This window comes from Crocodylus porosus, unplaced genomic scaffold, assembly GCF_001723895.1.
Source record: "Crocodylus porosus isolate Cpor-Errol unplaced genomic scaffold, CroPor_comp1, whole genome shotgun sequence".
NCBI classification, from domain to species: Eukaryota; Metazoa; Chordata; order Crocodylia; family Crocodylidae; genus Crocodylus; species Crocodylus porosus.
In genome coordinates, this window is record NW_017728932.1 from 2,194,979 (window position 1) to 2,222,011 (window position 27,033).

Consider the following 27,033-nt stretch of genomic DNA (forward strand, 5'->3'; position numbering starts at 1 on the left):
AATTCTTCAATCTGTACATCAATACAAAACCCAGACACTGACAGAAGGCCTGACTGGTAAAGTGGAAAAACTGCATCATTGTTTAAAAGTACACTTCACAATGTATTGCCTAACCCTGAATTATCTCCAATATTTTTTTAAACCCTCAAGAGATCCATTCAATTTGAGGTTTCTTTAAGGAAACTGTTTTACTAAGCTTTGAGACCATACCTGAAATGTGATAAGTGATACTTACTTGGTTGCTCAGCAAACATAACAGCACACTAGGCATTTCTGGTATACAGCCCCACTGTATATTTTTTGGCAAGACCATTGTTTCCTATGTTTAAAATGTTATGTAGGTGGCTAATTGGAATTATGGAAAATGGGAACTCCTAACCACAGAAAGCATGAGTTACAAAGTGCTCCCTACACTTAACCATAGGGACTGACTCTCTTTTGGCAGCAAGAGAGAACTGGAATGTATGGACTGGAATCCATTCAACAGGATCAGGACAACGCTCTCTATATTTACAGTCTCCACACAAAGCTTTAACATCGATACCAATGTGGAGTTAAAAACACTACAGGATTAAAAGGGCTGAAATGCAGGCCAGTGTGAATTTCAGATGTGCCTACATCAATTATAGGATTGAACTAGATGGCACAGTGGCAGCCTTAAAAATAAGTCTTCATGCTAGCAACATTTCTAACAGCAACTAATAGTATACTATCTGTGTTGAATTTTAACTGGACAAATGAATGAATTATCTACATTATCTATACTCTGCCAGGGCAGGAAAGACGCAAACCACAAGGCTTTCAAAAGAATCATGAGGACCTGATTTTCAGAGTATACTGATACACTTACACAGTTGTAGATGGCAGAAAAGTGTACACAGCGCTATACATAAACAGCAGAAGATGAGGTTTGTTATACCGCTTGATTTATTAATGGAAATGTGAACAACCATACAGTAACTCATTCAGCTAATCTCTTAGACGTGGAGCTTCTGAGGGGAGCTTTCTAAAACAAAGGGCTTTTTCATTTACTCCCCACCTCTGTCTTTATTCCAGGCCTTTAACACTGACAACAGTAAGAGAGCAAGTTATGAAACACTGCCAGAACTACAGGGGCAATTAATATTTTATATCTCTGGTAATGTGCTTCCCAAGGTTCAGATCTAAAAATAATTCATCCAAGGCACTGCTCTTCTTTCAAAAGAGACTGTATTTGTGTTGCCTAACCAGGTCTTAAGCGAAGCTTTTTTGCGATTGTTCTCAAGAAACTCCCACACAAAATGACAAGGAAGGAAAAAAAACCTCCTTAATGCAAGCTCTTTATATGTAGTTACATTTAAAAAAAGGGGAGGAGGAAGAGAGGGAACCAACAACAGAGGCCAGTGTGCAAGTTCTGCTGTGTCACGCTATCATCATCCCAAAAGCAAAAGGAGTTTTTAAATGAATCTTTACTCTGCCCTACAGCCTTCACTTTGCAATAAACATTTGTGGTGGAAGAAGTCCTTAGGAATATTCTTTTTGAGTCTGCAAACTAGAATGGAAATGAGCTGCGTTAGCTCTTGATGGAATAAGTGCAAATGCTTTCTTGGGAGATTGCACATCTGAAAATAATTTGAAAATGTGTTTTAGAAAAAAACTAATAATTACATTGTGACTTCTGAATATTCAAACACCTCAAAGCATACTTAATTAATTCATTAATTATTCCCCAGAAAATTCAGGGGCAAATTGAAATAGCCTAGGGAGATTGAAACAAAGATTTAATGCAATAAACTACAGCTTTACTCCTCTTCCCCTATGACTCTTTTAGCCTAGGGACAGATGAGTTATGGCCATAACTCCATTTTGAAACAAAGCCCATCATCTCCCCCATCCTCTTGTTTTATCAAAAGCATGAAAAGGTTGCTCTTTAAAACCAAGGATTACACATAGAGTCCCCGTTTCTTCACTGAGCTGGGCTATCCCTTTCTTCATGTTATTTTTCCAGGATTAAAATACATATTGTTCTCCTGCTTCCTCCCCTCGACACTAGCAATTCCAAATTGCATTAAAATTGCAGCAGCGAAGATAGTACAAGCCCAAATTCTGCAGGGCTGATTCTACTGCATAAGGATCAAGTGGGGAACACAGAAGAAACTCATTTCAGGCGTTGCTTTCTACTAAGCACCATAGAAAATTCCTTTGTAATAGCGCTCTCCAAGGATTTTAGGCCAGAAAAAATGGTGAGGGATATGATGTGACCAGCTGTACAATAATCTGCTGTCTTTTTTCCCAAATCTTTTTTATTATCTACCAAATCTGATATCGTGGACTTGATGTTGTAGCACTGGCTATAAAGCCTGCTCCAGGGTTTGCCTTTCAGTTGAAAGAAAATTTATTTGCCTTATTTGTTAAACAGATCAAATGCAGAGGTACAGCGAGGTTCATACAGGACTTGCCCTTTCAAAGCTTACCTTAGTACCATTTGCTTTCAATGAAACCATCAAAATAAATCTTCATAAAAACTTTTAATAAAGTCATATCTGCATAGCTATAAACACCATTTTACTAATTGTATGACACTACAACAGGCCAATCAAAATTACCTCAATAATCCACATAAGGAGCAGCTATAGTTAAGACTGCTCCAGTTCAATTTCTACTCTTCTGAAGAAATTTGAATTTACTGCTTGCAGGATAAAATTAATGCAAAGTAACTGACAGTTAAAGAAATGCTTAAAAAACTCTAAACTTTCATTTCTCCTATTTCTAGCTCTGAGTCAAAATTGTATAATTGGGGCAAGGTGGGGAGGGGAGATGGTGCACTATCCTACTCTATCCTTTCACATGGGGCATCCACGCCCTTCCATCTTGCACTCTGACCACAAAGGCTAGGGACAGACATTCAAAAAGCCGAAGCCTAAACCAACAGATGTGGTCTGGCTGCAAGGAAGAGGGGAAGCTGGGGCTAGTTATGGAGCCCGACTCACGGCTGTCTCCCACTGTGGCAGTGTGGCCTGGTCTGGGGCAGCACCGGGGTCTGGAACCACCTTCCAAGAGAAGCGGTGCAGGCTCCTACCCTGGGGGTTTTTAAGAGGAGGTTGGAAGAACACCTTGCTGGGGTCATTTGACCCCAGTACTCTTTCCTGCCATGGCGGGGGGTCAGACTAGATAATCTGCTCAGGTCCCTTCCGACCCTAGAAACTAAGAAACTAAGAAACCAAGGGGCAGGGTTCAGCATCCACTGCCTTCCATCTCCAGCCCGGCGTGGGGGCCACAGTGGGGGAGGCAGGACTGCCACAGCCTGGTCTGGTGTGGTCCGGCCCTGCGGCCCAAGAACGTAGCCCATTCCGGCCCAGGCCTGTGGCCCAGAGGTGTAGGCAGTGATTGGCCCACAGGCCTGCCTGGTGGCAGGAATTAAAGCCTCCCCTTAGGCTACTGGAGTCTGGCCCCAGCCCCGCTCCTGCCGCTGGAGCAGCAAAGAGGGGCAAGGGACTGGGGATGTCTGGCAGGGGCTACTGCGCCCTTGGCCAGGCAGACCCAGCAGCACTCCAGAGCAGGGTCCACCCCGACCCCCTTTCTCAGCCACCCGGAGCAGTGATAATGCTCTGGCTAGGGAGGAGAGGGGCGAAGCCAACCCTGCTTGGCTGAAACTGATAGCCAAGCCCAGGGCTGCAGAGCATGTTGGGATGCTGGAGGACTCTTATTTAACTTGAAATCAGGAAGAAGGCTGGGGCAGAAGTTCCATAAACCGGTTTGACCTCAGTCATTTAAGTGTGATACTGCATTCAAACAAGCTTATCCCAAACTGGTTTTGGACATTTTGAAAGTGGTTTATGTGTACTGAACTTCTGTTCTGTTACAGGTTTAACACCATCCTCCATTTAATCCACCAAACTTTCAGCATATCTCCTGTAACAACGCTTGCTCAGTATACAATAACATTATCTCAAAGTGCTGCTGTAGGTTTATTGTCCCTACATTATTTATTTCAGGTTTTAGGAAGCTACCTACCTAGTTATTAAATCAGCAGGAAAATAAATAGAAAATATGTGAAATGGTGTTCAAGTCAGCAAAAAAGACAACTGAAGCTCAAACCATATGTTCGGGTAACAAAGAAAGATAGCTATTGTAACATCAGCTTCCAGACACTGGGACAATTCAATGGGTATTAATGACCATGACTGGTCAGGACTTTGTTTCTCATTAGAAAGAAAAGTACATCCTTTAACATTAAATAATATAGATAGTGAGGCAAGCAGCCTCAGTGCTGCTCAGAATCTCAGTAGTGCAGCTCAGATCCCAAATAACGGTCCCCTCTCGCCTCCAGCTCACCTCCTTTCCCCCATGCCAAGCTTGCAGCAAGGCAGGTTGTATAAGGCAGCTTATTTTCAGTCATTCATCCAAGTATGGAACAAGCTCAACCCTGCTTACTTTATTAGATTTTAAGTACATTTTGAAAAGCATGCCATTTCTCTGTTTAGCTCCAGCATTTTATATGTAGTTGTAATAGCTAACATATTCAAAATTATCTGCAATTACCTCTTAAGTCAGCCTATCGTTTTCTAGGTAAGAATTACATATTTAATTTTAAAATGACTCTGTTTGAAGCCTAAAAGGGAAGAAAATAAACTTGTGGCCTGAACTGTGATCTGGGGGATAAAGTCCATACACCTCCTCTTTTAGGAAAAAGCAGCAAGAGGCGCGAACAAGAAAATGTCTGGACTATTTTTTCCATTCAGGAACTAAAAGTGATTTTACTTCCTTTCTTCCTGATACCATTGAAAGTGTCAGGACCAGGGATCAGGGTTTTCCATTTGCCAAGGAAAACATGGTAAAACCCGGATTTCCTCATTTAAAGGAGAAAAATGTGAGAAATGGTGCGTTTTCCCTTGAAGGATGGCAGAGTGCCAGCTTGCAAGAGGCTGGGGGAAGTGGGAGAATGGCGATCAAGCAGGGGTGCCATGTACATGTGCGCGCATACACTTGTACATGACCACAAGGAAGACTGGAGAGCAGCTTCTGCCTGTAAGTCTGGCAGGGGGAAGGCACAGGGATTGAAGTCCAGATAGCGAGGGAGGGAGGGAGTTTGGCAGGGCTGCAGCTGGGGCTGCTGCCCAGACCAGATGGTGCATTGGGCTTGGGGCCCAGGGCTGGAATGCATGGCCACAGGGCCTGTGTGGGAAGTCAGGTGGAGCCGCTGGCGGTTCATCTGGGAGGTGGGGGGCGAGGGGGAAGTTGGCTGTCCACCACTACATGCACTCCGGGGGGGGGCGGTATGGGTGGCACATGCCTCCCAGATTTGTACATGAGGCAGGGGTGGAGGCAGGCTGCCCACTGTGGGCTTGGCTTCCCTGCCCTGCCTGCAGGGCCTCTGCAGCCTGGTAGCTAGGCCCTGGCACAGCAGGGCAGAGTAGGGTGGGGAAGCTCAACGCCATTGCCGCAAGCCTCATGCTGCCATGGTGATTTGCCCCCTGCCTGACTGGCATCTGTGGAGGACACAACTCTGCAGCGCCAGTCCCACAGCTGCCAGGCAGGCAAGGTGTGCATCGCTGTGGTGGTACAGGGCTGTGGTGGTACAGGGCTCGTGGCGGTGGTATCGAGCATCCCCACCCTGCTCTGCCCTGTTGCACTGGGGCCTGCCCGCTGGGCTGTAGAGGCCCCAAAGGGGAGGGCAGCAGTGCAAGGAGCCTGAGCCATCTGCCACCATCCCTGCTCCCCCCAAATAGGTTCTGCTCTGGCCATGATACCCGTGGAAGAGGGGAAGCTGGGCTCCGTGACTTACTCTGCTGCAGCAGCTACTGCCTCCCACAGCCAGCAGCCAGGGCTCAGGAGCTGCTGGGGGGTAGGGGGCGAAGGCTGTGGACCCAGGTCCTTGGTCCCACAGCACTGGCAACTGGGGACTCCTGGGGGATGGAGACGGGGGACAGGCATAGCTGGACCCAAGGCTGGTGAGTGAAGGGGGCAGAGGGAACTCTGATTTTCCATGATAAAAAATTCAAATCAAATGCTAAAATTTGAAGACACTGAAGAAATTTAAAACAGAAACTTTTTAATTATACAATGTGTGCACATGATTACCAAACAGAAGAATATAGGTTTTCTTCAAGAACCATAACATCACTTCCTGGGCATTAGTCATCAGTTGCAATTACTATATGGTCCTATAAAGGATACTGAATGTCTGACAAAATGACACCTTTGTCACGTACAGTGATGCTTAATGTTAAATGGCCACGTCTGCATTCCATTCATAGCTTTCTTAGAATATCATAGCCCAGTTCTCACACTGGAAGAAAAATATTGTGATATTTTGGAATCAAAAGCATACCTAAATATTTGGGATATTTGAGAAATGTTGGTTTTGTTTTACTACGGGAAGGTACCTGAAAGTGGCCTTTCTTTGATTACCTGACCTTAATTAAAAGTGAATGCCAAGTACCTTCTTCCCGTGAGGTAGGGACTCTGGAGATGTATCTATCTACCTTTGATGTAGATGCTCATTAGTTTATACATAAGTAAAATTAGACCGTATGGCTGATACGTGACAATCTCTACGACATTAGCAAAGGAGCGGGAGAAAAGAACCCAAGATTCCCAGTCATTTGTTCTCAACGAGACTACAAAAATAAATTCAATGTTTCAACTGAAAAATGAAAATTAAGCCTCTTTCAAATTGGAAGCAGAAAAAATCAGGAAGTATGAACTATCAGAGTCAAAAGGGACTTGAAAACTGATATTATATAGAATGGACAGTTGCATAATAATAATAATAAAAAAAATGATATAGAAGACTGACAATGTTTAGCTTTTCAATAGCCAAAACACCTTTCCTGTTCACTGCTGAAGTCTGGCAGAGTCAAAACTCTGCCAGCTTTTGCTGGCTTGAGTGTCTAAGGTGGTGTTCTTTTCTCTGTGCTTTAAAATTACAAATATAAGATATCGATTTATTTTGTTCATCTCATCTGGATGAAGTTTCAAGTGTGTTGTCTTTTTCAAAAGACTGTGAATTCATATAATAAACCATATGCATTCTGAGCAGCTTTCAGAATCATATAATACTGTAAAAATATAAAGTGACTCAAAATAATTAAAATTTAAACTCAAACCATCAATCAGCCTTCATTACAGTTCTTTCTGTTAGACTAGAGATAATGTCAATGAACATCCATTTGATGAATATAAAACCCTACTCAAACCTCTACTGCTGAAGTAGAAGAAATGCCCAATAACATCTGGAATTACAGAGACCAGCTTTTCAAAGCAGGATAATAATTTGCTTACCTGGAACATCAATTAATCTCTTATAGACATTCAAGAAGGCTGCCTCTGCTTCTTTACTTCTTTTTCCCAATGCATCAATCTAAAATATGTGAGGAAAAAAGAAAGGCTTAGATTGGCTCTGCACTCACCCTCAATGGTCTTAGAAAATAAATGAATACATTTTGTAATATCAACTTAGTTCACATAAAGAATGCAGGCTTGCATTTTATACATACACTGAGAAAATTGTGTGTGTAAATCTAGGAGTATTTAGATTGTATTTAGATTTAGAGTGGCAATATAAGAGTATTTTCACTATGCTTATGCTGAATATACTAAAAATGGATTTTAGAATAACCACCAGTATCTAACATTTTTAGGTCCAACATGATTTATTTTGGTATATAACTTATAATATTGTTTGCAACATATCCTTCATTTGGAATGAGACACTTTCCTTTGCTCCTTACAGAAGTCTAACTCTGCTATAACATGACACACAGGTAAGGTTTGGTTCACATTCTACTTCTACTGCAGCAAAATGTGCATAACTTTACATTTTAATACGTATCTTAGAATGTCTTCAGACGTGTATTTTTCCTGATATGCTATTATATCAAAGACTAGACTATCAGACCTCCCACATACAAAGGAAATTTCCTGTAAGTCTTGGTCACAGGCTCCCAACCTAAATTTTGAATTGTCTTCCATTTTTAGGCTTAGAGTTAAATCCATACAGCCAGATTCTGTAATATGTACGTCCAGCTGATAAGAGGAGTTGTATGCCCATATGTAAAGGCAGAAATTGCTCAATACTATGTATTATAATTTTCTCTCAGTAATTTAATTTCAACAAAATGTCAGGTTAACAATTGTGAAAATGAAATATAGATTCCACTGTGAAAGAATAACATTTAAAATATATTTTTAATGCACTGTATTAAATAACAAGACATTTATAATGACAAAAAGTTTGACAAAGCAACAGACCCAGTTAAATTACGCCCCACAATGCAGAAGGAGACAACAAGAGATGCAGAAGTGTCTTTGGCAAAGTTTTCTTGTAGAGCGCTGAGGTCAGAGTTAGTGCTAGAAGGATGGATATTATAGTTCCTGCATTTTATTAAAAAAGCCAGGAAGGATCTGAAGAACTATAGATATCTAAGCCTGATTTCAAACAGAGAAAGAAATGATAAGGGATAACATTATGAAACATTTTACAAAGTGTATGTCAACACGTACTAAAAAAGGAAGGTCCTGTCTGAAAAACGTCCTTGAATTCTTTAACCATATTATTGATTTGGTAGATAAGGCTGAAACAATGGACAGAGTTTACTGTATTTGTGTTTTAGTGAAGTATCTTATACTCTACTACACAAAAGACTAATATGCAGAATTAGAAAGTATACTACAAACGGCCAACTGAAATGGACTCAAAACTGCCTTTGGCACAGGAAATAGAGGGTGCCAAGTGAAAGGAAACAGCTTAGAGAGACGAGAGATAAGGAGTGGGGTGCTGCAGGGTCAGACTCTGTGCCACTTCTGTTTACTTTGTACAAAAATGACTTTGTGAAAAGGAAGGATTTTGAAAAAGCCTACAACTGGAGATGATTAAAATAATGAAGAGACAGCCATTAAATGCAAAGAAACAGCAAATTTCAAATGGCTTGTACAGAAGAATCTTACAACTTGTTGAGAATATGCTAAAAAAGATTAATGCCACAAAATTGGAGAAGGAAAACCACAGAAATTACAGAGAAGAAATTACGATTCAGTACATAAACCAGGAAAAGACTTAGGGAGAGAGGGCTTGTGGAAGAAAGTAAAGACACTAAAAGCATCTGCACAGTGCTTGGCAGGAGCAACAAAATCTTGAAATATACAAAGAGGTTGTAGAAACAGGAGGTCTTTTAATACAATACAAGGCTGTATTTAGAACAATGAGCCAAATTCTGGTCCCACTTGCATCTAGGAAAATCTGGAGTAGTTGGATCAAACTTGTGTAGAGGTGTGTCAAAATGGCACTGACGTAATGCAGAATCTCGTCTGCATTACTGAACTTGTGTCAGATTAAGAAAGCCTGGGTATCGGGAAGTAAAAGGCAAAATGACTGAGGATTTTGGGAGAAGATGCACATTTTGAAGAAAAAAGTTGGCTATGCTTGGCTTTTACAGTTTATCAAAAAGAAAAGACAGTGGAATCAAGCATGAATGCACTAGAAAGCAAGGAACAGAAAGTGATGGACAAGCTGTTTACTGATTCAAATATAGAAAAATCACTGATGAACTGAAGTTCATAATGGAATAAGCACATATGTATTTTGGTAACACTGTCTTCATAAAAAAAAGTGCATTTAAATTTAGCTTATAGAACAAAGCCTGAAAAGCACAGGGAGGTAAAATCAGCATTTGAGAAAACCACATAATGTTGGCGGGGAAGGGGGGGAAGGGACGGGGTGTTGCTCTGTTTTGGAGTAGAAGAGGGAACAGAAAGCTGCTATTGGCTAGAGCTGAGTTTCAGATAAAGAGGTCTGTTTTGGGGGTGGGGGAACATAGAAAAGAAGATTCTGGAGGTTTGAAACTGATTTTAATAAAAATTATAAAACCAGAAAAGTTTAAACTTCATACACCAAGTGGATCAGAGGTGAGCTAATGAAGGCTGTTTTGTAACGCACAGGAATGTACTTAATTTTCTCTTTTTCATGTTGAGACTCCATGTAGCTATAGTAAGATTTTATTTTTATTCTTCAATTAGTTAATATTACTTTTATTCAAGTTGTCTGACAAAATTAAGCAATTTGTCTGGTTTACAAACTGCATTTAGAGTGAGTACCTCAGTACCCCTTAGAACGAACACAAACACAGAGCTATAACTAAAACACTACCAACATTTAACCCAGATTAAAAAATTGCGATGCTGTTTCTGAACATAAAGGGGAAAAGTCAGCATCAGAGAGAAATACCGATGCAATGAAGCAGAGTGTAAATTTAAGCCCAACAACAAAGAAAAAGAATCCTGAACAACAAGGTAATAAATATTCAGAAAGTTGACTCAAAACTTTTTATAGTTTAAGTGCTGTTGGCTGAGGATCTAATGAGAATCAACTGGGACTACAACATGTTAAAAAAAAGTTAAAATAAAATTTTGGCTGCAGATTTTTGTAAGCTGTGAAAAGGTGAGGGAGTCAAAAAGAATACAAGTCAACTGATAATTATATTTGCCAAGTCTTGAGACCAGCTCGGCTCTGAATCTTTATCTGTCTTAACCAGGCCCCATCTCTTTTCGACTAGCAAGAAACAGTGACCTCTGTACTTCCCACTCCATAAGCATATGCTCACTTTTAGGTTTTGGCATACTATTTGTCTTGATAATACCAATGGAGCTATATTGAGATAACAGAAATAAGACACTAGCGTGCTAGGAATCCTCCCTCCTTAGCATACTGTTCATCTTTAAAATACCACTGGAGCCATAGGCAGATAACAAAAATAAGAAACTAGCATATGAGCAATCCTCCTTCTGTCCACCTTACTATCCAAGGTCAAGCTCTTTTATGAATTGTTGCATGCAGCTCAAAGATCAGACTACGCACCGCAGGAAGAGATGAGAGGAGGGAAGAAAGAGTGGGGAAGAAAAAATCTGCATAATCATCTGTCTGTATCAGCTCAGTGAAACATCTTCGTTTGGTCCCAATCCACACTTGCCTGTACGACAATTGAATAGACACTACTATCGGCAAAAAACCATAGCAGCTTGGATAGCCTAATTTAAGTACACCGAGTCTTATGTGATCTCTCTAATAGCTGAGTAAATCTAGAATCATGCCAGTGAAACCAGTAGATTTATCTTTGCATTTACCCTTTTGTAACAAAAATCACAATTTGGCCACTAAATACTGAGTAATGGCAAGATCCAAAAAAGTGCTAAATGTTAATTTACATTAAAATCACTTCCCCTTCCATTCATGCCCAGTTAGAATTCACATGGAGCTATGTAAAACCCATCTCATTTAATTTATAATCTATAATTCTTTATTCTTTGAGGAAGTTCAACACTAACTGAAAGCCTGAGGTCTGTAATACCCCACAAATCACCCCGATTCAGTGTTTTGATTTGAAGGAAAGTCTGCACAGGAGAACAGCCTGTACTGAACGAAATACTCTCTCAAAGAGCGCAGTTACAACCAGAAGGCTGCACTGTTGTATTTTAAAGGTACAGCACAGAGATAAAATTAAAAAGCTGAGGTTACAGACACCAAAGCATTTTGTTTTGATGAGCTGTGGACTGGAAGGGATCAACAGGTTAAAATGTTGCACATAAGCTGAGAAAAAGATAAAATACCAGACAGGGAGGGGAGCTGACTTTCACCAGGGAGCAATGTTAGGATACTTAAAATTTTACTTTTATAGGTGTGGGATACACCCAGGCATTTTTTTAAAGCTTTTTAACAATCCAATATATTAAAGAGAGCTCATCAGGAAAGGGACCTATTGTCTTCTGTGAACCAGTGCTTCAGTTAACAGCATATAAAATGTACTGGAACTGAGTATAACAGTTATGTAGATACTTTATATGATTTTTCTTTTCATGATCACTTTTACTAATATGCCTCCAGGGATAACAGCTAATAATTGTCATTTCACTATGTTGAACCCAATCTGCAGCTACCTTACCCTATTAAAATAAATGACTTGGCTCTCCAGTAACTTCTCAAAGACTCATTATAAAACTTTACTATTTGGGCTTGAAATTTAATAAATCCCTGGCATACAAACATTATAGCACGTATATTATGCTACATCATCTTGAGAAAGAGAGGGAGGATGATTCTCTTCCAAGCCTGCTTTACTCGGCTGATGAGGCCGATCCGGGATCAACGGACTCTGTTGCAACTTGGACATGCGTTTCCGGGCAGGGTGGGTGGCTCTGGATTCTTGATTTGGTCCACAACACTCCCTTTCTGCCACTCCCGCTATTCCACCTCCTCTTGTCATTATATGGTTTCAAAGTACTGAGATCCTTGCAAAAAATTCCTCCTCCATTTGGGGCGGTCCTGGGTGACAGTCTCCTATGAGTTGATGTTACATTTTTTCAAACTGGCTTTGAGGATGTCATTGAAGTTCTTTCCCTGCCCTCCTCTTGAGCGTATGCCTTGACTGAACTGAGAGAATAAAACATGCTTCGGGAGTCTCAAGTTGGATATCCAGATGACATGACCAGCCCAGCAAAGTTGGTATTGGATGATCATTGCCTCAATGTTCGTGATGTTTGCTTGCAAGAGGATGCTAATCTTGGTGTGTCTGTTTTCCCACTGGATTTGAAGGATCTTCCACAGGCAGCATTGATGGTACTTCTCCATCAGCTTGAGGGGTCTCCTGTATGTTATCCACACCTCAGCTGAGCGGAGACTATAGCATTATTCTGGTGCTATAAACACTAAGCAAGAGTAGTTCTCTTATCTCGTCATGTTTTCCTGTTGTCGAGGCCTTTTAATATGTGATGCCATATAAGCAGCAATATTTAGGGTAAAGATTATGTTAAAGAAAATCTTAACAAAATAAAACTCCCCAAAAACCCACTAGAAATTTCTTTAACTCTGCATCACAAAAATGTTTTAATATAGCTGGTGTTTATTTAACTTTATTCAATACCAACAGTAATAAATACATAATACACTGATGTTCTGTACATTTTTGAAACATTTTATTAAAAGAAGTATCACAGGTGACAATGCAAAAAAGTTTTACTGGCTCTTCCTTGCATAATTTAAATGCACAATTACAAGGATTTAAATTGTTTCTTCTTAATATTGTATCTGTTTTCCACCCAGAATATTTTTAGCTAAGCTGTAAAATACATTTACAAATACATGTGTAATGGAAAAAATGAAAGCTCTTTAGCAGAGTTGCTCTAATGTAGCACAGAGATGTGACATACTCTAAGGAATATGTAATCCTGTATACATAAAATTCATATATACCAGTGAGTTCAGGGTGCTGCCTGCCCTTTGAGTTAAAACAATCTGGACTAAAAACTGAAGTAGATTACATATAAGTGGGGTCCAGATCCTTCCAAGTTTCAGCCCTGCTCCAGAACCAGGATAACACTAGATAAGCCTCTTCTTCCCATCCATGTCCAGATAAATCCTATTCTTCCAAGGCCAACAATCATGTCCTTCCCTAAGGCAAGATTATTCTTTCAAACTCACAGGATACAGCCTCCTGGGTATCAAGTTTTGATCTTTATGCCAACTGAAACAACCCCACCTACCCCATAGGTGTTGGCAGCTGACAGCAACACTTTGCTTCCTACTGCTCAGGCTACCTGCCCCCTTCAAGTCATTGCTATGTTCACGCCGCCTGCCCCTCTGGTCAGCTTCTGCACCTAGATGCCTTGGACTCTGCACTGATCTTCCTTCCCCTCTCACCCCAATACAGAATATTCAGAGCAGAAGCAACTATTTATGTGACTAATTGGGAAAAATTGACACCTGGGTGCCTGTAGATGTGCAGGGATGCTGCTCCCATGTGCTGTCATTACAGCACATCAGAGCAGACTCAATCGAGTCTGCTGGAACATGCTAATTAGCATGCCCCAGTAGCCTCTACATCTTGTGTACTCGGGGTCCCCATGCTTCAAAATGGTGACGGGATGCTTTAACTAAAGCTTGTCAAACAAACTTTAGCTAAAGCACCCCCACCACCATTTTGAAGCGTGGGATACTGAATACACATGACGCTGAAGGCACTTTAATTACAGTGGCTCTCAGAGCCACTTTAAGCAAAGCACCCCACACCCCACCACTCCTGGAGCACATGTAAAGATGCCCCTGAAGGCTTTGATCTTCCAAATTCTTTAAGCAGGGTGGAGCAAGATGGTAAAGGCAGAGATATGCACTAGCAGACGCACGTTATCAGCAGGGATCCTGGTTTTCCTTGACCAAAAAAAAATAATAAAAAAATCACAAGTTCTCAAATAACCCGCGGCCCCCCCCCAAATTCTCTGATAAAACCTCAAAATCTGTGATTAAAGTGAAAGGCCCCTCACAGCCCACCAGGCCCTGCTGTTGCTCCTCACTCCACCCCCAACCACACAACCCCCTGCCCTCCCCAGCCCTGCTGCAGGGGGCCCATAGCTGCAAGGGCTACGGGGCCAGATAACTGAGCCCACAGCCTCCTGCCCCCAGCAGGAAGCAGTGGCCACTGCAGTAGAGCAAAGCCCGGCTCCCCTCCTGCTGCGGGCTCAGGCCAGCGGGGGGGGGGCAGCTTCCCAGTGCTGCACACACTCGGGGGGGGAGGGGGAACCCGTACCCCCCAGATCTGTGCACAGGGTGAGGACAGAGGCAGGCTGCTCACTGAGGGCTCAGGCTCTTGGTCTGCTGCCCTCCCCCAGGACCTCTGCAGCCCAGCAGGTGTGACCCCGCACTGCAGGGAACAGCAGGGTCACATGGGGATCTCCTTGCTGCTGCAAGCTCTGTGCTGCCCTGGCAAAGCATCCCCTGCATGCATAGGGTTGTACCCCTCACTGATGCCACTCACGGAGGGGATGCGTCTCCAGGGCAGCGTGGCACTCACATTGCAGCAGGAAGGAGATCCCCGCTGTGCCCTGCACTGTTGGTTCACACCCACTGGGCTGTGGGGACCCTGGGGAAGGGCAGCAGGGCAGGGAGCCCAAGCCTGCAGGGGGCAGCTTGCCCCATCCCCCACCTCATGCACAGATCTAAGGGGCATAGGTCCCCCCACTCTCTGGGAGTGTGTGCAACAGTGGGGAGCCAGCTCCACCCCTACCCCCAATGAGCCCCCTGCAGCCCCATCCCGCTCCCCGCCAGGGTCCTGCGGCCACACGCTGCGGCTCGGGCCTCAAGCCCCACACACCACATGGCTGGGCAGCAGCCCCAGTCCCGCCTAGCACTCCCTCCCTATGGGGGCCTCAGTCCCACTCCCCTGCCCACTAACCTGCAGGAGCTATTCTTCAGGCTGCCTGGCGGCCATGTGCATGTATATGTACCTGGTGCCTCCTGCCTCACTGCCCACCTCCCACTCCCCCCAGCCCCTTGCAGGCTGGAACTCTGCGATGGGTCTCTCTGTTAAAATGAGATATCCATGTTTTCCTCTGGTAAAGGGGAAAATCTGTGTTTTTCTGTGGGAGACAGGCAATCCGGATCCCTGCTTATCAGGAGCTCAAGCCTCAGAGAAATACATGCTGAGGCTTGAGAAATACATGTTGCTCTTGCTGCAGAGAAATACACGCTGCAATCAGCAGTGTCCGGGCTGTAACTATCAGGGGCACCTCAATATAGTCTATTGCCCCCTGGTAGTCAGCCCTGGCTTGCTGGCCTGCCCTTTGCTCCCAGGTGCCTATATGCCTCTTGCCTGCCGGGACTTGATGGTACTGAAATTATGGAATAGGCCCTCTATCGTATAACAGAGGAACAACTTTAAATGCCTCTCTGTCTATGCATAGTTCTGGGTTGCCTTTGCCCTGTTCCCTGTAGTCCTGCAGACTTTCTGGGCCCAATCAGCAGTCCAGTGGGGTGAAGTCTCTGCAAAAGCATCCCAGCGAACTTGACCGCTCTGCAAAACAATCTCAATGGGCTCAGCCACTCTGCACTCAGTCCCACCAGGGTGCCATTTTCCTAGTTCCTCTCTGGTTTGCATCCTAGCCTATACAGTCTCCAGTTCCCAGTAATGCTTTCATCCATTCCCAGCAGGAAGCTCCTGCCTTTAGCTCTGCCTGGGTCAGACTGCCCCCCCTGCCTCTGGGGCTGAGTGTATAATCTTGAGGCCTGCCCCTTCTGGCCTCTCAACAATTTATCTTAAAGGTCCAGTCCCCACTTCTCTTACTCTGATTCTCTAGTAAGGAAATGTCTGCTGTTATGCAGGCCCTGTGTGCACACATACTTACAAGGGATTGGGCCATATCTTCTGCTCAGCCCCAGGCCACCTCGATCTGGCTCTGCACACTGTGATCAGGCTCTGGGCTTCTGTGCTGCTTCTCCCTGTCCCCATGCCAGGATCGGGCCCTGCGCTGCTCTGTGTACCCAATCCAACATGCAGGGCCACAGCCCACAGAGCTCCTAAAGGACCCGGAGGGAGCCCACAGGCCAAATTACATGGTGCCAGGAGTCAGATCTAGCCCTCTGGCTGGAGGTTCAACACTCCTGTCCTACAACTACAATACTGAATTTTAACTTTGCAACATCATTTCCACAGTTCAGAAATGCAATATTTCTTTTCTTTCAAAGCAAGTTCTCCAGCCACGCTATGTACCTGACTCCATGCTGCAGTCTCATCAAAGGGAGAATATACCCCTCTCTAGATGTTCAAATGCGTTTAAATCACCTTCTTGAGGGGAAATGTTTTGTAAATTCATTTTGTTCTTAGCTGGGTTTAATGCAATTTAAGAAACATTTTCTCTCAAGAAGGTGATTTAAGCATATTTGAACATCTAGAGAGAGGTATGTCCTCCCCTTGATGAGACTACAGCATAGCTGTTAACATTCATAACATTTTTTGGTTTATTCAAATGCATAAATGATTGATTTTTTTGGCTGGCTTTAATGCTATCATTTATGCATTTGAGTAAACCAAAAAATGAAACATAATGGCACTGCTGTTGCCTCAAAGCACATTGTGTGTTTTCACTGTTGCAATTTAGAATCAGAACCCAAAACATAAAAAAACCAAAAAACCAAAAAAAAAAAAATCCAACAACCCTTTTCTGCTTTCTTTTACAAAGAGAGAAAAACTCCACTGACAGCTGCTGAAATGATGTTAAAGATAACAATTATCTAGTGGAAATATTAGATTTGCTCCGCATTGTTTGTTACATACAATGGTTTAATAGGACTTTTATTGAAAAGCTGCAAAGCTCTGGGCCTAAATCAATGAGAAGAAAACTCTGAATTTTGATGTATGCTGTTGACTTCCACAACACAGAGCAATTTGTAATAGCTTTGCCTCACTGTTGTTTTCAAAGCTCCTGCTACATCACAAGCATTTATTTTTGACCACAAAATTACATTTATTCAACAGAAAGCAGCTCAGGGTCTTTAAGAGGTTAACTTCTGGAGTGCTTGGCTGCTCTCCAGCCCCTGTACTAGAATCAGTGCTAATGCAACAGCACACAACAGCACCCAGGCTAGCCGTGATTAATAGACTGCTGAATACGCTGCTTTCCACATACACACACTTTTCATTCCCCTGCTTCCATAGATCATGGACTTATCCTCAAAATATCTGACTGAAATTGAATTTGGCTTCTCTCTCAACCGTTCATTTCCTATGTTATGCAAGGTTATATCCTTTTCTGCATGAGCAGAACCAAACCAGCTGCAGCTTTTGAGAAGAAAATGTGTTTTCAATTATGAAGCTGGCCTGAATATTGAACTACAGTTCTACTGCTACTCTAATTGAGCCATCATGGAGTGAACCTACAGGAAAGAAATTCTATTAATTAGGTTTGTAAATTTAAGAAAAGGAAATTAAGTAAAGAGAAGAGAAAAGAGAAGAGAAGAGAAGAGAAAAAGACTGATTAATAATAGGCAAGGACTAAGTCTACCAAAAAAAAAAAAAAATATATTGCAGACAGGAGGAGCATGTGATCTGTCATTATATTTACAATACCGTTAAAACACTTTTTTTCAAATAGCATTATTAGTAGTTCGAATATAACTGTACAATCACATCTTCAACTTCCGTATCCACAGCTAGAAAATTATTACATTACTCGACTGAACAAATCAATAAACCTAAATAGCAATTCAGCTAAGTATAGAGTCAGAACGGCAATACCGGGATTCCTAAAACTGCTTGCATTCTAAGAGCAGCATCAGAAATGTCATTCACAAAAATGCCAATGTGTTCTTTTGGAGTATTTGCTATAAAGGATGCTCCAAATTAGGAATTACTGTGCTACTGTTGGACAGTACTGTTACACCACATGAAAAGAATGCCAATGACCCCAGGAAATCCTTTCCCAGCCTTAAAATATCTACCTGAAACATCACAAATATGGAGTCGGACATTAAATTTCCACAGAAATTTTTTTTCCATAGACTAATACAAAACTTTATGTTCTTCAGCTATATTTAGGATTGTACATGGAAGGTTTTCTCTATTTATATGGACATAACCAATAACAACCTATTGTGTTTGGAAAAGGTTTGGATAAATATTAACTTGAGGGTTTTCCTTGTTAATTTGAAAATTTCTGTCTCATCAGATGTTTAAAACATTTTATCCTTTAACATCCTGGCCTTTATTCAGCCTAGAAGAGTGAGTTACCTATATATATATATATATATGCCCCTCAAGTTATTACCTGAAGCAACCAAAAGACCAGTTAAGAGGTAAAGTTGAAACAGCATTTCCACTGAATCCAGCTAACACCCAGAAACATAATTATTTTCTTTACAAAATTGTTACATCTCCCTAGACTACCCAATTGAGCTACTCTTCACTGCCCTACAACTCCTTTGCTCTTCCTCACACAACCCAATTGATATCACCTGCACAAGACTAACTTCCCTCTGTCCTCCTTCCCCCAAACTTATTGATTGATACACAATAAATAAATAAATAAATAAAAATCAATCTCACCTACCTACTGTGATGCACATACAATGATTTGTATTCTTCTAAAGGGAGGGATATGAATGGAAATTCAAATACAATCTTAATTATGGAACGAGTACCATAATAAAAAGCTTTAATGTAATTTAGTAAGTTCTCACACTGTACTGTAATGCTTGTAGCATGGTAAAGGCTGTTTCAGAATGCTTTTATTTTAAATGTCACCAGGAAAGATCTGTACTCTTACTTAAGCCTCCATGATCTGTACATCAAAACAGCTCTTTCCAGCAACTAATGGAAATAGGATATTTGGTAATTGAAACAGTTTTCATCTGCAATTTCCACCAATTGAGACAAACATCTATAGAATACAAAACATTCTGGTTATACGTATAGGTCTTCTGGGGGCTTTTTTCAGGAGTTTTGTATATTATGGGTGAGGTATTATAAATATAAAAAAGTGAAATACGAAGAAAGAAGAAAATTTAATAATTTCCATGATAAAACTAAGGAAAAAATTTACTATTGGAAGAGAAGTGGGCATGTTTAAAGAAATAAGCTAACTGCAGGCTCATGTGCTGAATCCTCAACAAAGCATTTACAGGAAGAATACTGAAAATAAGCTATTTAAAACTAGCCTTCTTCTCCAAACCATGCCAGATCCACTAACATCACTTGCTCCTTCTCCAAAATGCTCCCCAGTAGGGGTATGCAAAGCAGCCTGTATTCGATTTGGCCCGATTCAGGGGACAGTGGTTCGATTCAGCCGAATATGAAGATTCAATGTTGATTTGGAGAATCAGAGATTTGGCCATAGATGCAGCTTCATACATTTTTTCTATGTACCTCAAGGTACTGTGAATGCCTAGATGGTGGGGCAGACGAAGCGTCTCACAGGAGCATAGGGGGCCCGCGGTGAACCTGGAAGTGGACAGGAAACACTTCTGGTCCACTTCTGGGTCCACTGCCAAGCATGCGGGGGATCCCCCCTGGCTCAGCCATGGGGGGACCCAGGGTGGCCTCCCAGACCCAGGAGATGCCAGTCACTGAGCCAGGGGGGGAAACGGGGTCCCCCATGCACTCCGTGGTAGAACTGGAAGTGGGCCAAAAGTACTTCCTATCAATTTCCGGGCCTGCCGCTGAGCGGGGACCCCCCCCCACTCCCATGGGACGCTCGGTTCACCCCACTGACCCAGCATTCACCAGTCACGTCCGGTACCTTGAGGTATGTAGAAAAAAACATATAAAGCTGTGTCTAAGGCTGAATCATCGAATCTCTCCAAACTGAATCAGAGGCTTCCAATTCAATTCAGAGAGATTAATGGGTTACCCGATTCAATTCAACTTCAGGGATTTGGCCGCCAAATCAGGCCAGCTCTCCTCCGAACTGAATCAGCAACCAAAGCTTTGCACAGCCCTGCACCCTAGTATGCAACATGCTCACTGCCATTACAAAGTCCTGCAGCAGAGGGATGTCATACAGTCGAGTTTTAAATGTCAGCACCTCCTGACGTCTCCTATACAGTTTTAACACTATTTTTTATATATCAAAAAATGATCTGTTTCCAATGGGTAAAAATATTTTAAAACTGTACCAAATTGCTCCAGAGGTATTGGGAGGGTGGGGTGGGGAGACAGACACGGGGACAGGGATGGGCACGGACACATACACTATTTTAACCCCTACAGATCAGTTCCAGAAGGGGCATATAGTAAAACTACACGTATATTATATTCTGGAAAATCTCTGGAAGTTGGAGTAAAAGTTTACATGCTGAAAGCCCTTTTTACTTGTGCATTTCCAAGCACACAAATTAACAACAAATTGGTCTTAAGACAGCACTGAAAGACTAGCTCTAGATATGAAATTATAGCTTGACAGACATTAGGCTATGAATCTATTCAAAATTAAGGCACATAACTCCATGTTGTGTAAGAAACATTAAGCTTGAGAATCAGTCATTCTTAGTTCTTTTTTTGTAGTCTGCAATATGATGAGGGTAGTTATGATCAAGTTTAATGAAAGCTCCTAAGACCCTGTCTACAATCAAGAGATTGCTTCCAGTGTAAGTACAAAGATGCTGTTACAGCAATGCAATCTTCTAATGCAGACCACTGTACTGATGAGGCTTGTAGCAGGGTGATTTACTCCGGTAATTAATCATATTAAAATACTTGTACACAAGCTTTGTTACATTAGTACAGCAATGAACACCCATGAATGAACAACATCAACCAAGTATTGTATGGTGTATATCTGCTCCCATTATACCCAAGCAATCTGCTTTTATACCAGTGTAAATGTGTTGTATGTTCACACCCATAGATTGGGTGCAATGGGAGAAATCTTTTAAGTGTAGCAGGAGCAGAGTTTGATTCATACTCAAGCCAGCAACATTCCCTTCATGACTGCTCCATATCTGTGCACTCCAGTCTGTACAGTATAAGCTGGAAGCTAAAGTGAAAAAGTCTAAGTGGTACAATCTGTGCAAAGCAATTTGGAAGTGAAAATTCCCATTGTCAAACTGACTTACAGAGGTCATTCTTTTTCCTCACATGTTGCTATTTTATATAAGGATTTCATCTGAGTGATTTTTTTTTTCATGAACATGGGAAATTAAGTAGAAATCATTTTAAAAACTTGCACCCTGCTTCCAAACTAAGAAATTATTGCCTATTTGGGGTACATATTGAGCACAATGTGCAAGTAATCAGAAATGTAACCCTTGTTAAAAATAAGTGTTTACACTTAATTCCTTATGCAGACTTTGGAAAACATACTCCTAAATTTCTCACTGCTCTGACGGGAATTGAAATAGTAAAACAAATCAGCTTACAGCTTATTATAGATTTAGAAAGTACACAACTCTGCAGCTTTGGTACAGCCTTTGGGATAAGAGATCTACAACCTTTAACAAGGCATAAGCTTACGTCCCAAGCCAACCTCTGATGCACAAATCTTTTTTGAGAAGTGTTTTACGAGTTACAATTCAGAACTATGCAATATTTTGAAATGGATCTTATCTCTGATGATATAGTTACTCACATGTAAGTGTCTCTTTTTCATAGAATTGAAAAAAAATTGAATTGTTTTCCCCCACATACGCATTAGACAGTCTCAAGACTTTCCTGGATTAGCTCTTTTATTCATAGTTCTGAGTTGCTTCCAGTGGTGTTTGCACATGTGCACACCTAGCCAGTGACATTTTCATCCATGCATTTATAGCTCTGCTTAGTGACTGAACTATACATGCCTTCTTGGCATTGCTACAAACAATGACACTGGCAGCAGTGAAACAAAAGGAAATTTGAGGGAAAAGTAGTAATAGACAGAAAGACTTAGAGCCTCTTGCTTTCCTGGTGTTATGGAAAGATGCAAGATCCATTAAACTCAAGGCAAAAATCTCTTGTCAGGCCCAAGCACTCTTTGAGAAAATGACAGAGAGCAAGTGCTTCATCATCAATCACAGCTTAAATCTACAATTCTGCAATAGGCTGCATCTTCCTTTTCCCGTAGGAAGATGCCATACTTCAAAACAGCCACAGGTTCATTTTTGATTTGTGATAATTTTAACTGCCCTTTTCTCAGTAGAATGATGCCTAGTGGAATAGAAGAGGTAGCCAAGAACAAAGTTATTAAAACTTTTTATTGATTGTCTAACATCACCTATGAACCATAGGATCTAGCAAGTTCCTTAGTGTACGTTTCACATTTGAGGAAAAGTTTACACTAAAGACTGAAAGCTACAATTATATTGTAATATTCTGTATCTGTTTTATACATATTTCATGCACCATATTACTTAACATACATTACAAATTACCTTATATTTAACTCCTAAACATCACACAGACATTCTCTCTCCATGCCAACATCGACAATTAAGATGAGGTGGGGATCTGAATTGATCTTCAGTGTTATAAATGAGAGGATGCTGTGGACAGTTTTCACCCCCAACTTTAGAATTTAATTTTCCGTCATAGTCCATAATAGCACAATTCTGCTGAACTCCCAGGAACATGTCTAGTTCACTTCTTTTCATAGACAACTGAAAATATGGGGGTTACAAGAATGGTGGGAGAAGTATTGAAACATATATTTCACATCCACATCTGTCCACCTCCCGCTGCCCCCCCAGTGCTCCCATCCTGCTTACAGCCCTAACCCCAACAAAGCTCCCGCGAAGGGCTACAACCACTTCCCCTGGAGCAAATAAAGGAGACCAACAGTGACAAGCTAAACAAAAACTTATGTTCTTACCTCCCCCTGGAAACTCTTCAATAATGGAGCTACCTGTTTGCGCAGGTCCTGGAAGACAAAAGCAAAAGGGATTCCATCAGGAAATAATCATTTACAAAAGAAAGCAGAAAAAAGAGTGAATTTAATCAGACTAAACTTGACTAATTAAGTGTTTAGACTGAAGTAGTATGCTGTCAAACTTCTTGAATACTGCCAGCAGTTGAAGTGTTGGTTTTTTTGGAATATTAAGTAAAACTTGATTACTGGAAGCTTTTGGAATGTTAACTAAACTCAGATTTCTTGGTGCACTCCAATGCATCAATACTAGCATCTAGATGTTTGCTGGAATTTTTCCATTTTGCTGTCTGCTGGGTGAAAGGTGTGACATTTTGTCCTTTATGTGACATGAAAATGCATACATTTTACGCATCTTCTCTCCATGAGCTTTACCTATGCAAAAATAAGATTCTGGCTTGATTGTATTCCCCAATATTTAACTACTTTCTAAGACTAGAATGCAACATACTGTTACATACTTATTATTAGAGATTTTTCTCGTATCCTGTTTATACTAATAAAAAGTTAATGAAGAAATAAAAATAAAAGCTTGAATTCAGGGCCAAGATCATGCATGCCAAGTTTCAGTCTACAGTGAAGGTATAAAATGTCTGAGGAACTAGATTTATAATGGAAAAACTGGCACCTTTTTTACTTTATTCTGATATAACTATACTGATCCAATAAGAAGACAGAATCATAGGAAATAAATTCCCCAAACAAAAGAGAAATCTGTCCTTGGCAATTCCTGTTAATTTCAAACTAGTTTGTGATGCAACCACACAGCTTGCAGAAGTGCAGAGACCTGGGTTCAGAACTGGCCTCAGGGTCTCTTACTCTGAAGATCAAATGCAAAAGCAAAGTTTCAGCCACAGCACTGAAATCACTCTGTACAGAACGTATATTTGCAAGTGATAATGACTCTTATGCAAAGTTTCATGATGAAGTTCAGCAAAACAAAGCATGGCCACTTCGGGCAGTAGGGAAACCAAAAGTTGCTGGTTTCTAGGAGCGTCTCAGGATGCTGCCTGAACCAGCAACTGAGCTGGCTCAGGGCAAGTGAGCTACTGCATTTAGTCAGTAGTATCTTGATGAGGTTTGTGGTGTGGCAACATTATTTACAGGAACTTATATAAAGAACTCTCTATAGTAAAGAAACAACAGTCTTGCTACTGCCCTTGCAAGGGTTGGGGGCCACGCAGGGAAGTTGCTGCTTCCACATTTGTATTTAATGATATGGAGATGTGAAGGGGAAGAAAGACGGGTAGGGATACAACATCTAGCAGCATATAGGCTTCATGAGGCCAGCAAGGGGTTAACATGCAGCACCCTATCTCCCACCCAGCTGCCACTTCCCCTATTGCTCTGGCTGCAGATGGCTCCCTCTCCCTCCCCTGGCTTCTGCTCCATGCGGTATACCCCCACCCCAGGGGGCAAGGCAACATGACAGCACAGCACAACCTGCTATGCAATGGGAGCCAGAAGTCCAGTGTGCCTTTGCAGTGCAGTGCCGCTAGCAACCCACAGGGAGCTGAAAGTGAGGCAGGGTGCCATGCAGGGGAGTGCAGGCCTGCATGCACTGTGCAGTGGGGTTGGGGAGTGTCTGCCTGCTCACACACAGTCTGGGGGGACCATGGCCCCTGCTAGTGCTGCTCCCTGTGGTGTGGGGCTCTTGGTGCAGGTCATAGGACATGTGACCCCCGGCCATATTGAAGCTGGACAGCCCCGAATCAAAGTTAGCACCAATTTGATCCCCAGCTTCTCCCCACTCCTGGCCACCACATTATCAGTATGAAATGTCCTGGCTTTGTTTATTCAAAATCTGACTATATCGCATGCAATACATCACTGAGTTCTCATTGGCTAAGACTCTTGGAGGGTATCATTAAAAATCTGAATGAATTATTACACCATAAGACAAAAATAGAAAGCAAGTAAAATAGGTCAGGACAAAGTATCAAAGCATCAATAAATATTTCTAGCTATCTAGTTTAAGAAGGGGAAAAAAACAACTCAAACTATAGTGTCTGGACAAACAACATCAATGAAATAGTGGTGTTTTAACATCAGGGCTCTATTTGTCCTGAATCATTTTAATGTTACCTGTGAAGTTTCTGTAGTGGTTTAAGATCCTAAAACAACACAATAACTGTATGACTAGCTTTCCAGGTTAAGGTATTATATCTTGTATTGTGTTAGGGTTGACGGTAGTTTTATTAAGAGGATGGTGTATGTATTTGTACAGGACTGTTTGGCTGGGGACAACCCTGCCTCAGGCAGGGAGCTGGACTAGATGACCTCTGGAGGTCCCTTCCAGCCCTACTTTTCTATGATCCTATACTAATAGCTTTAAAAAAAATGTGATTGCCATACAACCTGCCTTCCAACCTTCTATACAATCCTTACCTTATGGATTCTGAAAGCATCTCCCAAGCAATCGATACATTGATAAGACAAACCTTATATTAATAATTAATATATCCACATATAGTTATATTATGATATAAAGCATTCATTTATATTAATACATGTTTTAATAAGCATATCATGGTATCAAAAATGTAAGCCAAATTTTTACAGCAACTTCCGCGATAGATAAAACTAATACATACAAAGTGTCATGCGGTATATGGGTATATATACCATGCTTTTTATGAATGTTGAAGCTCAGAGTGATTCAACCAATATTCCAGGAACGGTTCTATTGTATGGGGAACTCATCTTGGGGAAATCTCTGGGCGCAGACTGGCACGGTGGTCTAATCTAATAATGTAAAATGCTTTGATAACTTGAAATGGTAGCTAAGGGCAAGAAAAATGTGGCACTTAATGACTATCATCACATCTTCCTTCATATAAATAAAGGCCTTGAGAAAAATCACAAAAAAAATCCTGATCTCTGCTCTAGCATAAGGAAGTCCAAAATAAATACACATGGAGATTCCTGAAATGTAAACCAAATGCTACACACCAAAATAAATTATTATGCGTCTCAACTAGCTAATTATTTTTTAAATTCATTTTAAATGTGGTCTAGTTTTATAATTTCTTACTTGGCTAAGTGGCATTAAAACTTTTGTCAGGTCACAAAAGGAAGAAAATAAACCACAAAAGCAGTCAGAACTTGCCCCAACTCACCAGTTAAATTATTTCTACTTAGCTGTATTTTTGTCAGTTTGAGGAATTCCTCATCAGACTAGGTCTCCAAATATTATAATGTCAAATATAATTCTACCTTCTTTACATTAACCTGAACAGACAACAAATAAGGATGCTCAATTCTGACCCACAGGAATACATAATGCTGGTTAACAACAACACTGTTTAGTGCATCTACATGTGAGCTTCAATACGCAGTAGCCTATTTTACTAAGCATTAGAGCATCATGGCAAAAACTGTGCTAATATGTTGATACGTGGTAAAATTAGGCTACTGCACATCAGCATCACTAATAAAGCATACATTTTTGCTACTGAGCATTAGGGTAACCTAATGCGCATTTAGTTACTACCTCACATTGAAGGTACTAAACTGAATGCGTAGTAGCGAAACAGCATTATACACCCTGTGTGATTTATTATTTTTTTTGAAGTATAGTGACCTTTACTGTCTGGGCTGGAATCAAACAGGTGAAGCAACCAAATCCAGCCCTTGCAGACAGTTTCAATGGCAAATCACTGGAATCAAGAATTGCAGCTAGAAAGGGCATGTTCAATTACACATTACAACAAATGATAATTTATCAACACAAATGTATCAAAACATTCAAGTGCTTCTGTACAATCAAATTATAAGCCTATTTTCCCATGCCATCTAAGTATGTTCTCTGTGCATAATTTACCAGAAGAGTCTTTTCCAGGAAACTCTTCTATCATAGGCAAACTCAGCACCTAAACAAGCCTAAGAATTAGCATGTTTTAT

The 27,033-nt window shown here is 41.4% G+C and overlaps 1 protein-coding gene across 9 annotated transcripts in view; it reads right to left on the bottom strand.

Moving 5' to 3' along the window:
* The window catches only part of CUX1 (cut like homeobox 1), a 411,425-nt gene that overhangs the window by 213,637 nt on the left and 170,755 nt on the right, over positions 1-27,033 (bottom strand). For all 9 annotated transcript variants that reach the window (XM_019545428.1, XM_019545427.1, XM_019545421.1 and 6 more), the window contains exons 3-4: positions 23,077-23,124; positions 7,264-7,342 (exon numbers count right to left, since the gene is read on the bottom strand). In XM_019545428.1, the coding sequence (XP_019400973.1) occupies positions 7,264-7,342; positions 23,077-23,124 (127 nt within the window). The remainder of the gene's footprint in view (positions 1-7,263; positions 7,343-23,076; positions 23,125-27,033) is intronic.